At 48.4% G+C, this 16,610-nt stretch overlaps 1 protein-coding gene across 1 annotated transcript in view; it reads left to right on the forward strand.

Moving 5' to 3' along the window:
- Positions 1 to 16,610, forward strand: part of TMPRSS3 (transmembrane serine protease 3) — a 22,959-nt gene continuing 6,349 nt past the window's right edge. The window contains exons 1-9 of the mRNA XM_040253413.1: positions 1 to 168; positions 1,509 to 1,653; positions 7,000 to 7,110; positions 7,954 to 8,070; positions 8,451 to 8,574; positions 11,260 to 11,385; positions 12,997 to 13,040; positions 13,615 to 13,780; positions 14,485 to 14,654. Of these exons, the coding sequence (XP_040109347.1) occupies positions 151 to 168; positions 1,509 to 1,653; positions 7,000 to 7,110; positions 7,954 to 8,070; positions 8,451 to 8,574; positions 11,260 to 11,385; positions 12,997 to 13,040; positions 13,615 to 13,780; positions 14,485 to 14,654 (1,021 nt within the window). The 5' untranslated portion in view covers positions 1 to 150. The remainder of the gene's footprint in view (positions 169 to 1,508; positions 1,654 to 6,999; positions 7,111 to 7,953; positions 8,071 to 8,450; positions 8,575 to 11,259; positions 11,386 to 12,996; positions 13,041 to 13,614; positions 13,781 to 14,484; positions 14,655 to 16,610) is intronic.

A 16,610-nucleotide genomic window follows, 5' to 3' on the forward strand; every position in this document is an offset into this window, starting at 1 on the left:
CCCGCGATCTTGCCATTTGTTGCGATGATTGAGTCGACAAGGCTGAGTGACTCGGTGGAAATATTTCCCGGTTGGACTAAGCTGTTGGCTGCTTGCTTACCATCACGCGTGCATTTATAATGAAAAAGGAAGCTATTTCTGTTTTGAAGGATGGAGGCTCCAGAAATGGTGAGTGAAGTGGGTGGGTGGAGAGAAGATGATTCTTAAAAGTTGACTTCTCAACATTTCTCAGTGGAAACCTCTCAGCCATGGCCTGTTGGGAAGGGACTTCCTTACCTAGGTTCCCTGTTTCAGAAAGCATTTTGCTGTTCATTCTTATGCTTGTTCTAAAGTTGCGCTGTGGAATTTGCCATAAGCTGATGGCAAGCAGCATGTATCAGCAAGCATCAAAGTAAAAAATGTTGAGTGTGAATTGATTAGTTTCCTAAGATACAGTTTGAAGCTTCTCTTGCAGTGAAAATGAAATAAACGTTTTTAACGTGTAACTCTTGCTTAGATTTTCTCATAACTTCGAGAATTGTCATGAAGACAGAGTTTAAGTGGCTTGATAGTTCCCTTTTGAGTTTCAAATGTTACAAGTAAACAGAAAATAACAATGGGTGATCTACATATCTATGTTTATACGACTGTTGGAATGTTCTAGGTTTTAGCTCTTTGCAGAAGCAGCTTCCTGGGGAACTCATGCCTGAGTCCTGGGAGAGTAAGCTGGAATTTTGTTAGGAACATTAGGCCCCTTCCTTGCCCCCTCCATCCTTCTTCGAGTTGCTGGAAATGACTTCCAAAGGTTTCTCACCTGTTCAACATCGTGACAAGTGGAATTCTCTTGCAGGGAACAGAACCCCAGTGTAGCTTTGGTGCAAGCCTGTGGTCAGTGCCCAGCCACTCCTCCCTTTGCGAGGAAAGGGGGGGACTGGGCACCCAGAGGCCAAGGATACTCCCATCCTTAATTAGGTCAAGCCTGTGTGAGCCAGGAAAGGGTTGTGTTTATGGGAAGCTCCAAATACCGGGGATGACCATCCCTTCCCTGGTGCTGTCTGCATTTTAGGGACACAGACATAATGTAAGTATCAAAACTTATGATTATGGTACGTGTTATCACCTGTGCAGGCAAAAGGTCAAGTTTATGGGGGACAAAAGAGAGGAGGAAAGTATTTGAAAGTAATTTATCTTCTGAAAAATAATGGCACACTGACTTCTAAATGATAAACCGGCGTATCTCTAACGACGTGCTATTCAATTGAGCTGAAAATTGGTTGAGCAAACTGGGAAAATCATGTTTGGAAGAATTACGTTCCTAGTTTTTTGCTGTCTCTCGACGTTTCTCTGTTATCTGCTGGGGCTCAGCAAAAAAAAAAGATGCATTCTCCCTGGACAAATAGTTTTGATTTATCGGGACCAAGTCCATTTTATGTGGATTGTCAGATTTCAAAGGTTTCTCTCGACAAGGATTCTTTTGATGCGAATACCCTAAATAGAGAAGCAAGCACTCTCTGCTCTTTTCCGAGAAGGAGGTGGAGGTGGAGGTGGAGCCCGGCCTCCGAGGTCCTGAAATAGTCACGATGGGGGAGAACGACCCGCCTGCCGCTGAAGCCCCCTTCTCCTTCAGATCACTTTTCGGCCTTGACGATTTGAAAATAAGTCCTGTTGCACCAGGTAAGCGGGACCAGGTGTGATGTCTGCCCCCACCTTACCCCCCCAGATACGAATGATTCATGTGGCTGAAGGTCCTTTGTAGAAATATCTCCACAGGAGCCCTCACATCCACAGGCCACTTCCTCGGGTTGGCAGAATCCCAGCGGGGAGGGGCATTAAAAAGGCCATCGCTTTGTTCAGGCCTCTTTGAACAACTCCCTGAAGACAAGTGGTATTTTTCTGGGTGGAAGTTTTCAGAAATTGAGGCTCCAATTTCTCCTGGGGAGTTAGGGGTCAGATCCTGGCCAGGAAATCTCTGAGTTCTCCAGGAAGTCCTGACAATCAGTGGTCACCAGCCCCTCCAGAAAACTTAAAATAAGCTGGATCCCCTGAAGGTATCGGATGCCTAGATTAAAATTCAACAGCAGGTGACGGAGTTGCTTCCAGCAACTAAAGGAAGGGAAGTTGGTTTTGTAAGTGGGTCATAAACGCTTGGACAAATGGCGGGCTCCTTAATACCTGGTTAGGATCCTGTTGGCAAGAACCTATCAGAACTTGTCACAGGAAGCTGCGGCTCCTGGCCCCGGATGTGGTCAGGAAGACTGAACTGGGGGCTGAGCAGAGCGACCTGTTCCAGAAAGCACGATGTGGGGGGGGGGCTGTCATATGATTCCTTTTAAACCACTTGGACAATTGATGTAAACAAATGCGAGGTGGGAGAAGAGGTGTGAAGTAAGGCAAAAGATACACAGTTTACAAACACTTTTCAAAAATTAGCATCAGTGCAAATGAAAGAACAAAGTGCCCTGCAATCACCTGACCACCAACAGTTAGCTGGGTTTTATATCTGCTTTATTTTCTCTGTGTCCTTGTCTATAAGTACATGCTCATCTACAGTACAGAGAGAGACATGTATTGTTCCATGTGTTTTCTTGGCTTTATAAACATGCCGCCCCCTTTTTTAAATAAAATTACAACTTTGCATCAAGTAGATGTATAATCTACATGGCCATTTGGCATCATTTGACATATAATTGTTGCTAATACTTTATAATATATATATCATATGAATACCAATAGCAGTATACATATTCTTTTCTGCTAATTTTTGAAAATTTCTCCATGATTAATTCCTAGTTTCAGGAAAGAGTAAAAACTTTTCAAAACTTTTCTTTTTAAATAAGTCAATGCATTGTTCATGATAGAAATTTAAGAAATGGAGTTAATCAAAAAGATTTTTTGAAATGACCCACAATTTCATACGCTTACTCAGAGATAACGCTATAGCATTTTATAGGTTTTCTTGCCTTTTCCTATCCTATCAACATATTTGTATTCCCTTTGAAACTGACATATAAAGGGAGAACCCAGAGACATTTTGGGTTTGGTTCCAGACCACTTAATTCGCCAATTAAGTGAATATTATAATTGAGTCATATTAATTTTTTGATTTCCCCTTACATGTAAAAGTCAAACTTATTCTATACTGTAGTCTATTCGGTGTACAACAGCATTATGTATAAAACAATGTACATAATACCTAGTTAAAACTTGAGTTTTAGCTTAAACAGTTAACTTATTTCTAAATAATGTTAGCCATTATCTGACTACATAGTGTTCAATTTATGAAACTTTCAGTTTATGAAAACTGCAATATTGGCTGGCAAAGAGTGATAAAATGAGGTCTGCCTATGCTATTTGTACAATTTTGAAGCTTTTTTGAAACTTAAAAATATCATGTTCATCTTTCCATGGCATTAAGTAATTAATAGCCTTTTAGGGTTGTCAAACAATGGCTCCTGGGCCAAATTTGGCCCATCGTCTGTTTTTATAAATTATGGCTTATTGGAACACAGACATCCATTTATTCACATTTTGTCTGGCTTCTGTCATGTATAGCTATAGAGTTGAGTAATGGTGAAAGGGACCGATATGGCCCATAAAGTTGAAAACATTTATATCGGGTCCTTCACAAAAGTTTGCTGAGTCCTCTTTATCATTTTAAGCATTTCTATACCATTTGCTATCTCACCAGCTACTTTTTTGGGGGCACCATGGGGTCGCTGAGGGTCGGACATGACTGAGCGACTTCACTTTCACTTTTCACTTTCATGCACTGGAGAAGGAAATGGCAACCCACTCCAGTATTCTTGCCTGGGGAATCCCGGGGAAGGGGGAGCCTGGTGGGCTGCTGTGTATGGGGTCGCACGGGGTCACACAGGGTTGGACATGACTGAAGCGACTTAGCAGCAGCAGCAGGCTGTTTTCATGTGCCCATGCATCAATATTATCAAGGTCATTCCTTTAAGTGTACTTGTTTGTAGAGATTTGTGTATATCTCTGATGACTTTTTAGAATAAATTCCTAGAAGTGAAATTAATAGGTCAAATATTCTATCCATTTTTAAGCTTTTTAATGTGAAGTGAAAGTCACTTAGTCGTGTCTGACTCTTTGTGACCCCATGAACTATACAGTCCATGGAATTTTCCAGGCCAGAATACTGGAGTGGGTAGCCTTTCCCTTCTCCAGGGATCTTCCCAATCCAGGGATCGAACCCAGGCTGGCCGCGTTGCAGGTGGATTCTTTACCAGCCGAGCCACCAGGGAAGCCCAAGAATACTGGAGTGGGTAGCCTATTCCTTCTCCAGCAGGGTCTTGTGCATTGCAGGCGGATTCTTTACCAATACATATTTCCAGTTTGACTTTCAAAAAGTTTACACAAATTATACTCCTGTTGACTGTTAAGTGAAGACCTATTTCTTTTCACTTGGACTTCAGTAGGAGTAATACTAATAATAATACACTGCAAAGTTGATATGCAATTATGTCTAATATGCTTTTTGTTTCTGTTTCTGAAGAGATTGAAGGTTCTTTTGTGCTTGTTTATCATTTGCATTCCTTCTTTGGAGAGATACTAGGCCTTTTGCTTTTTATTCCAAGCTTGCCCTCAAAGACAGCTCAAGGAGGAGGGGGTGGGGCCAGGACGGGGCCACAGGGCATGCGGCTGAGAAGCTGGAAAGGGGCAAACGTGAGCTGATACAAGGGTTCTAGCTGAAGGAGAATCTTTGTATCTACAGATGGGGAGAATCTTTGAATCTACAGGGGCTTCCCTGATAGCTCAGTTGGTAAAGAATCCGCCTGCAATGCAGGAGACGCCGGGTTGATTCCTGGGTTGGGAAGGTCTGCTGGAGAAGGGAAAAAGCTACCCACTCCAGTAATCTGGCCTCAAGAACTAGTCCATGGGATCACAAAGAGTCAGACAGCACTGAGCAACTTTCACTTTCTTTGAGGTTCCCCTGATAGCTTAGTTGGTAAAGAATCCACCTGCTATGCAGGACCCTGGTTTGATTCCTGGGTTTGGAAGATCCCCTGGGGGTCCCACTCCAGTATTCTTGGTCTTCCCTTGTGGCTCATCTGGTAAAGAATCCACCTGCAACGTGGCCAACCTGGGTTCAATCCCTGGGTTGGGAAGATCCCTGGAGAAGGGAAAGGCTACCCACTCCAGTATTCTGGCCTGGAGAATTCCATGGACTGTATAGTCCATGGGGTCGCAAAGAGTTGGACACGACTGAACGACTTGCACTTGAATCTACAGTTAGGGCTTACTTCCTAAATCTCCTTCTTAGCTACAGAACAGTTAGATGGATGAGTGGCTGTTCAGGGTTCCCGCTGAGTTGTAAGTGAGACTGGAGAGTTGGCATCTCAGTGGGGAGACTGACTGGTTTGGGACGGGCTTCCTCGGGCAGGGAAGGTAGAAGGAAGGAGTCTGCTTTGCTGACAGTGAGTTGGTCATCCTGGAAAGAACTGGTCTCTGACCCTGAGATAAAACCACCTTCATTATCCTGAAACAATCCATCCGTCCATCCCTCTGCCCATCCCTCCCTCCCTTCAATCTACTAACATTTATTGAGGACTGCAGTGTGGCCACTGTTGTTCTGGGTGCTGAGAGTGCAGCCTGGAACAAGCCACCTTCTCCAACCAAGGCTAAACAAGGGCTGTGCCAAGGGTCCCTCCATCCTGCTCTGCACCCTGGGCACTAAGCCTAGTGTGCTTCTCTTGTCCCCTCATTCTTCTCTCCCCCCACCCGCCCCATGCCCTTTTCTTTTCTCCTTTCCTATTATTTCCTCACCCCTCCTCATTTTTGTTTCCCAGTTCTCTTCTCTTTTGGGCAACTTGGAATGCTATTGATCATTTTACAACCACAGTCTTTATTGCCAGTGGGGGCTTCCCCGGGTGGCTCAGATGGTAAAGAATCTGCAATGCAGGAGACGCGAGTTTGATCCCTGGGTTGGGAAGATCCTTTGGAGAAGGGAATGGCTACCCACTCCAATATTCCTGCCTGGAGAATCCCATGGACAGAGGAGCCTGGTGGGCTACAGTCCATGAGGTCACAGACAGTTGGACAGGACTGAGCAACAAACACTTTCACTTTCTTCACCTCAAGGTGTGAGTTTCCAAGCACAGGCAGGGAGACTCTCCAAGAGATGGTCTGGAATGAAGGCCATCGGTATCTGCACCCATGACTGGTGGAGAATGACCTGCATGCCATCTGGTGACCCTCTCAAGAGTCCCAGCTCTTCCTCTCCTGAGAGCACCCTGTTTGGATTTTGCATGTTGCCCTCTTCTGTAGGAAAACATCCTTGGAAGTGGGTCCTGCCTCCCCTCTGTATTCGTTTCCTAGGGCCACCAACACCACACACTCCATGGCTTAAAACAGCAGAAATCTATCACCTCCTCATCTGGAGGTTAGAAGTCTGAAACCAAGGTGATGACAGGGCATTGCTCCCCCCAACACCTGCAGGGAAATCCTTCCTTGCCTCTTAGATTATGGGGTTTGCTGGTAATCATGCCTTCCTTGGCTTATGGATGAGTCACCCCAGTCTCTGCTTTCATCTTCACATGGTGTTCTGCCCGTGTCTTTTCACATTATCCTCCCTCTTCGTGTATTGGTCTGTGTCTGAATTTCCCCTGTTTATAAGGATGCCAATCATTTTTGATTAAAGCCCATATTGATGACCTTGTTTTAATTTGATCATCTCTGTAAAGACTCTATTTCCAAATAAGATGATATTCTGAGTTATGAGGGTTTGAACATAAACACGTCAATATGTCAGGGGGACGCAGTTAAACCCATCACATCAGCCCCAAATGGAGGGTGAATAGAACTGGGTTGGAGCCAGGAGGTGTAGGGCTCAAATTTTAGAGAATGTGCCCCTGGTAGGTGGTCACTTCTCTGAGTCCGCTTTCTTTGGCTGGAACATTCTCCGCATTGAGGACACGTGGAGGAATAGCTAAATTTTGTTTTCTTTCATTCAAATTTGTGGTTCCATGGCCTTTTGCTCTTCCCTCCCCACTTTTTGGTTTCTAGATGCCGACGCAGTGGCTGCCCAGATCCTGTCTCTGCTGCCATTGAAGTTCTTTCCCATCATCGTCATTGGGATAATCGCGTTGATATTAGCGCTGGCCATCGGTTTGGGCAGTGAGTATCATCCATTATTTAGGAGCTTCTCAAATACTTGTTAAGCATTTAGACTCCCACAAGGTCCCCTTTCCTCCCAGGGCCACTGCACAGCCTTAATTATTGAGGCAAACACTCTCTGGGTTTGCTGATTTGAGCTTTATTTGCCTGCAGGACTCTCTTTATTTGCCCCAGTCAGAGCCTTTGGCCATGCTGGAGGCTTTGTCACTAAGGAGCCTGCCTTGATAGATGTGTCCAAAGGCAGCTGATGAAACTGAATCCACAGGCAGGAGGGGGTGGGAGCCGGTGGAGGAGACAAGGAGGCCATTCATGCCAGGCCAAGCCAGGTTTCAAATAAGGTACAAGCGGCTTTTGAGAAAGTGAATCATTTGAATGGTCTCTGATAGGGAACAACTTCTCATTTACTCCTCAAATAAGGAGCCCTCAGATCAGTTTAACTCTCCACGTGCTTGCCATTGGGGTCCACAGTTCCCTCATTTCTCACCCAGAGTCAGAGATGACAGGAGGTAGACTGGAGGCCAGGGTCCTCACTCAGGGCTTCTTGCTCAACTGGCTCAGCCAGTCAGCCACAGCCACGCACTTTCTCTGTTGAGTCTCCAGAGTCTAAATTCATCTTGAGTTGTGGCTTGAGGCTACTTAGGGAGACACAGTGGGGTGCAGCTGCCCCACCCTCTGGAATCCAGAATAGAAACTGGGCTGAGGGGAACAGGTTGCTGGCAGGGCTGCAGTTTCAATGCAGCTTTTATGACTCTGGAGCAAGTTCAAGGCTGCGTGGCAGGTGCATGGTTGTCCAAGGGGTGCACTGAAGCAGCCCTTCCTTGACACCCCCTCTCCTTTCCTCAGTCCACTTTGACTGCTCCGGGAAGTACAAGTGCCGGTCGTCTTTTAAGTGTATTGAGCTGACGGCTCGATGCGACGGGGTGTCAGACTGCAGAGACGGGGAGGATGAGTACCGATGTGGTAAAGTCACGCCTTTTCTCTGCAGAAGCAGGAGGACGTCAGTAAAACTCGGCCTTGACTTTCCTCATCTGTGAAATGGGTCCAATGCAATGCCATTCTCAAGACCTGGGACCCAACTGGCATTCACTCCAGGAAACTCTGGGCTGGGTGTTAAGGGAGGGCCTTATATGGACCTTAAATTAAGTTGGGGGGATTCCATAAGCAATTGGAAGAGACTCAGGTCCAGATGATAAGAACTGTGGCTGCCCTGTGGGGGTGGGATGCTGGTCAGGGGAAGATCAGACTCAGCACAGGAGGGTCTGGGCTGGCTTCAGAGAAACTCTGCTGGGTCCCAGGGCCCTTCGGGGCACTAACGACCTGTCTTCCTGTGTGCCGGCCAGTCCGTGTGAGTGGCCAGAACGCTGTGCTCCAGGTGTTCACGGTTGCCACCTGGAGGACTGTGTGCTCCGAGGACTGGAAGAGTCACCATGCGACTGTCGCCTGCGCCCAGCTGGGGTTTCCAAGGTAATTCAGAGCGTCCAGCGGTAGGCAGGACACAAGCAGTGGTCACAACGTGGGCAGACAGCTGCTGTTTATCTGGGCACCCACAGGGTACCTCAACATCCTCATGGCAACCTCACGATGTCTGACATCACCGGTGTGTGCGCAAACCAAGGTCCCGACACACTAAGGGACATGGCGTGTTTAGGGGGCATCTCAGGCCAGGACCCTAGATGCAAGCATTCAGTAAAGAGCTTCAGAGCTGGAGACCGAACCCCCGGTTCCTCTGACCGCAGTTGCAGGGAAGCTTCCAGCCATCACCCTGCTTGGTCCCACTTCCCAAGGAACCCCAGAGAGTCAAGTTTGAGAAGTCAGTAATTTAATGAAAGTCTAATCATTTAAAACAGTTGTTTAGCACTAAATAGGAAAAAGAACTCTTGCAGTAAATCTCTGCATTTCAGCTCTTTGTTTTGCCCACGTGACTTTTTGCACTGGGGTGACATATTTTGGCCCTGATGCAGGCCCTCTCCTCTCCTGGCTTCTTCCTTTAGACTCCCAAGCAGCTGCCCAGCACATCTCTCTTGCTCCCCTTCGCTCTGGATTCTCAGGACTAAAAGCATTCAGGCTTTGAGTGCTCACACTGCCCACAGAACGTGAGCATCCCTGTTTATACCCAAGGAAATGGGCATCAAAACCTCAGTGCTCTGAATCCAGGGACCCAGGACTTGCAAAATGTGAAGTATGGTATTCTTAGCTCCTTCCTCCAAAACCGGTGACACCTGCCCTCCAGCCTGTATCCCTGAGACCCGCCTCCTCTTCTCCTAAATTCAGGAATCAGCTGCACTTCTAGGCTGATGATGATAGCAAATCACTCCCACAATTGTCCTCAGAAATGACGTAGGCTCGACTCCTCATAGACTTGGAGGAAGCTTGCACACCACACACACACATACATACATACACACTGCAAACACACCACGCAATTCTTACTCACACACTACACACACCACATACACACACTGCAAACACACCATACTCACACATTACACACCATACATATACCACATCACGCAACACCATATCTCAGACACACACACACACACTTGCACCAATTACACAGACACACACCCACCACCATGGCTCACAGCTGAAAGCTTCCCTTGGACATTTCTGCTCCCTGGTAGGTGTTTCTTGGCCTCACTAGGGGGCGTCCCTTCCTCTTCCCTTCTGCCTCCCCTGCCTCTCTCCCTGGAATCCTTGACCTCCTCTCCATGAAGCAGAAGGGCCCAGTGACCCCACTCCCTGGCTCCAACACTTCCCGGCAGCCCTCATTCCTTTGCTCACCCCTCCCCATCTGCCAGGATGGTCATTCCCTGCTCCCTCAAAGGGTAAGTCCAGTGGATCCAAGTTTCTGAGCTGTCACCTCAACAGTGTCTATTTTTCTTCTCTCTAAACTTGCTGTTTTCTTCCCTATCTCTTGCTCCAGTTTTAAGATTTATTCTGTATCCATTCTTGTTTATTCTGCGTCTCTATTGAAAGCCCTCCTTTGATCCCGTGTCAGAGGTCTGTGGTAAAAAGAAAAGATGGACTGACAGCTCAGATTGCCTGGCTCCAAATCCCAGTGCGCATGCAGCCCTGACATGTGACTGGGCCTCAAAATTAAGGCGAATAATAGTACCCGCTTTAGAGGGCCGCTGTGAGGTTCAAGTGTCTCAGTGCTTCAAAGCCAGCCTGGACCACAGGGATACCCTGTAAGACTGTGGTCATGGCTATTGTTCCCACTGAGACTGGCGATTTGTGGGATTCCAGTCGCAGCCTTTGGGATCCCTTTGCATCATCCCTACTGCCCTGCCTGTAGCCCAGCCCACCTACACTGGGACCTCCATCTTGGTGACAACTGGCTCTTTCACCTGGCACCTGCCATATCAGCGGGTTGCGCAATGCCTGGGGAGGCTGGGAGGGTCAGCGCCACGGCCTTGATTACATTTTCCTCCAAACCAAACCCGGCTGCACTTTGTATCCCATGCCTGCCGCCTGCCCTGCCCCTCTGCATTTACAGTGACTTGATGAAATCCTGTGTGATAAGTTGGTGAGTTCAAGAGTGAAACAAGTCAGTGACTTTGTCTTTCGCTTGTTCCACGTCCTGCTGTGTCATAACTCTTCCAACACCTGATCTGAAAAAAATTATGTTCTCTTCATCATTCTCCATTGGCCCTTTAAACATTGACTTGTCCTGGAGCCCCACAAAGCGCTCTGTCTACTGCTCATCTCTCTGTAACAGGAGCCCCACCAGCTCTGGGCAGCCTGGGAAAATCTTCCATTCCTACCTGGGTTTCTCAGCAACCCCACTTTGGTGCCCACCTGAAAACACCCCACTGAGTTCCATGTTTTGTCCCCTCTGGGACTTGCTTTAGGCAGCATCAAGGCAGGGGTCCACCTAGCTACATCAGGAAGTAGTCCTCTCTCCCATGTGCCTGGAGCCAGGGGTGGGTGAATGGGCTTCAGGGAGGGGGCTGCCCCAGACTCTTCCAGGTCTGAAATGCCTTGCTAGGTTGGCAGAAGGAAGCCACTGATGGTTTGGGAGCACACCAGGACCTTCCCTCTTCCCCACACAGTGTGATACCTCTGACACCACGACTTGGGCCCAAGTTGATTTGGGGCACAGAGTGAATTTCTCAGGTCCGGTCTGCATTTCCAATGTGCTTGCAGCTACGTGAGTTCAGACACCCTCAGAGTGGACTCGCTCGAAGAGCAGTTTCGAGAGGACTTCGTGTCCATCAATCACCTCTTGCCAGATGACAAAGTGACCGCTTTACACCACTCGGTGTATGTGAGGTTAGTGACCAGGTGGTGCTGGGTCCACTCTGTCTAGTCATGCACTGAGTTTGAGCATGAGGTTGTGTTCTCCAAGTGCAAGTTGAGGGCTTGGCCAGTTTGGTTAGATAGGGTGGGCACACCAGGCTGGAGTACAGAAACTTAACCCCAAACCAGGCAGATACAGCCCAGCAGAGAATCGGAGGAAGGGTGATGAAGTGGTCACCTGATGCAGATTAGTGCGGTACTGGCTGGGCACATAGTGGGTGCTGCAGATGTGTTTGGGGAAAAGAAGGGAGGGAAGGAAGGAGGGGAAAATATTAGAAAGAAAGGAATTAAGAAAGGAACTTAACTTTCTTTATTTACAAAGTACTTTAATGTTCACCATTTGTATTAAATGTTTCCCCAAATAACTTGTCAGTCAGTCAATCTGTCAGTTGCTCAGTCGTGTCTGACTCCTTGTGACCCCATGAACTGCAGCCTGCCAGGTTCCTCTGTCCATGGGATTTCTCAGGCTAGAATACTGGGGAGGGTTGCCATTTCTTTCTCCAGGAGATCTTCTAAGGAAGGTGAAATGAGGTATCCATAAATGACAGGTGCCTGAGGCTTAGAGGGGTCACCTGCCTGATGCAAGGAGGCACCACAGGCTTTCTGAACCCACATTCCATACTTTTCCTGATTTCTTGGGCCAGACCCCAAGAGGAGTATACCCTCTGCTCCAGGAAACAATAGTCTTCAGCCTGCCGTCGTGGAGTTGACAATCGCCCCCCTGGACCCACATGCAGTTTGCAGGGACCGTTCATCTCTTGGGTCCTAAAACCCTGGGCTGGTGACATTAGCTTTTTCTTGCATCATTGAATGACAGGACTGGGCTCTAGAGGCAGGAATTTATAGAGGGCTCACAGGGTGGGCTCTCCTGTCTGACGTGCGTGTGTCCCGGGCTGCAAGGACTTGGTACCAGGGGAGCCCGTCACGCCATCCGATGGACATTCTGTGTCCTGCAGGGGCCAGTGAGACATCAAGGTAAAATGGACAAGCAAATGACACCAGTATATGTTTACCTAATATAGCTCTTTATATGTCTCTTATCGTTAGCTATACAAAGCCTAGAAATATTCAACAGTGTTCACATGTACACCATACTCCACTGTGGTTACCGGTTGTTAATGACTTGGTTGTTTTTTAATAGACTAAAAATTGAAATCTGTATTCAAGAGTGGGGAAATAGAGTTTAATGGCACCCCACTCTAGAACTCTTGCCTGGAAAATCCCATGGATGGAGGAGCCTGGTAGGCTGCAGTCCATGGGGCCATGAAGAGTCGGACACGACTGAGCGACTTCACTTTCACTTTTCACTTTCATGCATTGGAGAAGGAAATGGCAACCCACTCCAGTGTTCTTGCCTGCAGAATCCCAGGGATGGGGAGGCTGGTGGGCTGCTGTCTCTGGGGTCGCACAGAGTCGGACACGACTGAAGCGACTTAGCAGCAGCAGTAGCAGCCCAAGATTTAAGTAAAAAAAAAAAGTGTTTGGTTCCCAGGCCTCAGGTGTGTGAGTGCTAAGACGCTTCAGTGGTACCTGACTCTTTGAGGCCTGGGATGTTTCATTAAACACACTCTTTTTCCATTTTAGGGAGGGATGTACCTCGGGCCACGTGGTTACCTTGAAGTGCTCAGGTGAGAGTGGCAGGACTGCAGAGAGAAACAGAGGGAAGCCCTGGCTCGCAGGCTCCTGTCCCCTCTGCTTGGACCACTCTGCCACCAGGCCCTTCCTCCTGGGTGCCAGGTGGGAGCTCTGTGACCCCACCTGCCGGGTCAGGGGAGGCAGCCTGGAGAGACTTCTCAGCAGCAGACAGGACCACAGTGCACAGAGCTCTGTGATTCCGTGGTGGCTGCAACAGCCTGACTCACGGTTCCCCTCCCCCCACCAGAAAGTGGGCACAGTCTGCTCAGTCCAACCCCTCAGCCCTAGCCTGGGCAGGAGCCCCTTGTTCCTGGCAGGGGGCTCTTGTTGCAGGAGCTGGAGCTGAAGAAGTCAGCCCCTGCATTCATGAGACTCCCCAGCTCCTGGAGCGCTGTCACCATCCTGGGGACATGAGTGTCATGCAGAGATTGATGCTAGCTCCCAGCTCTTTGCTCTAATGGGCTGTGCCGCTGCACCCCACAGCACCCTGCCCATCCCCTGTCTCAGGTGACCTGCCCCCTCCCCTCCCCCGAGGCACCCGCCCCACCGCTCCCTCTCCCTCTGCAGCCTGCGGTCTGAGGACCGGCTCCAGCCCCCGCATCGTGGGTGGAAACACATCCTCGCTGGCGCAGTGGCCCTGGCAGGCCAGCCTGCAGTTCCAGGGCTACCACTTGTGCGGAGGGTCCATCATCACCCCCCTGTGGGTTGTCACCGCTGCCCACTGTGTTTATGAGTGAGTTCTCCTGACCTCCTGGTGGGGGGCATCCTCATCTCCCACAGACCCCTGTCCAGTACAGGCTACATGGTGACAAGGCTGATTTGGGTGGTCAGCAGTAAGGCGGGTCAAGAAAGCATGAAAACGGACTGTATTGTCACACGGTAATGTCCACAGACCCTCCTCACTGTGGATCCGGCTCCATCAGCTGGGTGGGATTGGTGACCCGAGGATCATTTTAAGGACCTTCAGCTCTTACAGAAAAGATAGAAAGAGGGGAAGGAAACTCTTAAGTATAGGAAACCCAGCAATGCAAATCCCCTAGACCTCCTCATAGCTCATTCCCATGGACCAGGTAGTGACTGAGAGAGAGGGATGGTGCAGGGTGGGTGGGGGCTCCTGGGGGCTCCCCAGAGCAATCTCTGTTAGGGGGTTTGGCGTGGAAGAAAACCACAGAAAATACTTCCAAACACAGTAGCAAGTGTCCGTGTTATTTCCACCTGCCTCTATTTCGATTTCTGATGGAGAATGGGCCATTACGGAAAGGTGAGCTCATTTCTCAAATGCCCAGAGGTGCAGAGATCAAGGCCTGTCTAGGGGACACATGGGTGGATCTGAGCTTCTGCAGGGCTTGTGGGGGCATCTCCTGCTATCTCCTTAGCACTGGCTCTCGGGAGACTTGTGATCTGTGGGTGAAAGTGCTTGGGGCTCTCTCATTTCAGTCTCTACCTCCCCAAGTCCTGGACCATCCAGGTGGGCCTTGTTTCCCTGCTAGACAGTCCAGCCCCCTCCCATCTGGTGGAAAAAATCATCTACCACAGCAAGTACAAGCCGAAGAGATTGGGCAATGACATCGCCCTCATGAAGCTGGCCGGGCCTGTTACTTTTAATGGTACGTCCGGGGATCTGTTATTTTCCTGCTATCATTTGTTTCACGAGAATTTGAATTGCTCGTTGAAGCATGTTGATGAAGGCTGCCTTACAATTTCCACTGCTGCTGCTACTGCTAAGTCGCTTCAGTCGTGTCCGTCTCTGTGCGACCCCATAGATGGGGGCCCACTGTCTCTGGGATTCTCCAGGCAAGAACACTGGAGTGGGTTTCCATTTCCTTCTCCAATGCATGAAAATGAAAAGCGAAAGTGAAGTCGCTCAGTTGTGCCCGACTCTTAGCGACCCCATGGACTGCAGCCTACCAGGCTCCTCCGTCCATGGGACTTTCCAGGCAAGAGTACTGGAGTGGGGTGCCATTGCCTTCTCCACTAGGTAATTCCAATGTCTAGTCCTATGTCTAGATTAATTTCAGTGTTGATTGTTCTTAGCTGATTGTCTCTTTGCATTAAAGTTGTGATTTTCCTGGTTCTTGGTATGAGGAGAAATTTTCAGTCACATCCTGGACATTTGGGCCAGCATGTTAGGAGACAGACATTTTCAGTTTTAACAGATGGTCACCCTGTTCAAGCTTACTGTGCAGCTCTTGGTCTACTTTAGTGGATTGTGGTTCTGATGGCTATTTGACTTCAGAGTCTTTGTGGTTCTAGTTTGGCCAACTTGGTTTGCCTGGGGCCACTAGGTCTCACCTGAGCTACTTTCTTTCAGTTAGTGCTTCTTGGAGATTAAAGGGGTTTCCCCAGACCAGGCCACCTGGTACCTGTGGATGGTAGAAGGGGGTCTTAGGTCCCTGAGGACAAAGAGCTTTTCATTGTTTGGTGCTTATTCTGGTGAGGTGCTCTGCCAGTGCTACCCAGATGCCTGGTATCTTGACCTTGGCTGAGGAAGAGAAGGCCTCTCTGGCTGGCCAGCTGGCTGGGGTGTGATCTTCTCTGTGGCCCTTTCTTTTTAAGCTGGAAGATACTGGGCATCTCTAGCTCCTGGAAATACTCAGAAATATTCTCTCACAACCAGCTGCTGAGTCCAGCAGCTCTGTTTACCTGTGGAAATGTCAAGTCCTGATGATTGGAGGTTTCAAAAACACCAGAAAAGTCACACAGGACAGAATTCTCCAGCTGCTTGCCGTTATGACAGAGCACATGAGCCTCCGCCTAAATCAGTAAAAGCCCCCTTCTTCCCAAGGACTAGAGCAGCTTGGAGATAGGTAGAGTATAACAAACACGGCCCTTGCTAGAGCAGAAAGCTGGCTCAGGACCAACGGCAGGTTGGAGCTGGTAGAGTCATCAACGCATTTATCACACAGCACACGGAATTCTCTATGCGTCACACTCTGAGACAAATATTTCTAGAAAAACAAAGAGAAGTTGTAATGGTGGTGTTTCTTTGCTAATTATGATTAATGATCCTTGGTTATAAAAAATGAGGTGCCAACACTTGAACTTTGATAAAACTGAAAATGAGTGCTCTTGTCCTTTCTCCACCTTTCCAGTTTTGTCCTACCTAGAAAGCTTAGTTCATATTTCAGAAAGTAGCCATGTGAAGGCCCTGTGACAGCTTCTGGTGGAGGGCTTATGTGATACAGCCCACATGGACAGGCAGGCTCATTGCCTCCAGATGTGTCAGGAGGGATGGGAAGTTTCACAGAGCGATGTTCCATAAAGCAGTGTGCCCACAGTCTAGACCAGGAGTGGGCAGACTAGGGCCCATGGGTTGAATTAGACCTTCTGCCTCTTTTTAAATAAAGTTTTATTGGCACATGGCCCACCCTGTTCACCACTCCCTGTGGCTGCTTTCATGCTACAGTGGCAGAGATAAGGGTTGAAATGGAGGCAACATGGCTTACAAAACCTAAAATATATACTATTTTCCTCTTTACAGAAAATATGTTGACTTCTGGTCTAGACTCACTCACATTGCCATGGTCTACGGTTGACCTGTGGTCTAAACTCACCCATGTTGC

This window comes from Oryx dammah, unplaced genomic scaffold (genome assembly GCF_014754425.2).
Source record: "Oryx dammah isolate SB20612 unplaced genomic scaffold, SCBI_Odam_1.1 HiC_scaffold_2, whole genome shotgun sequence".
Classification (NCBI taxonomy): domain Eukaryota; kingdom Metazoa; phylum Chordata; class Mammalia; order Artiodactyla; family Bovidae; genus Oryx; species Oryx dammah.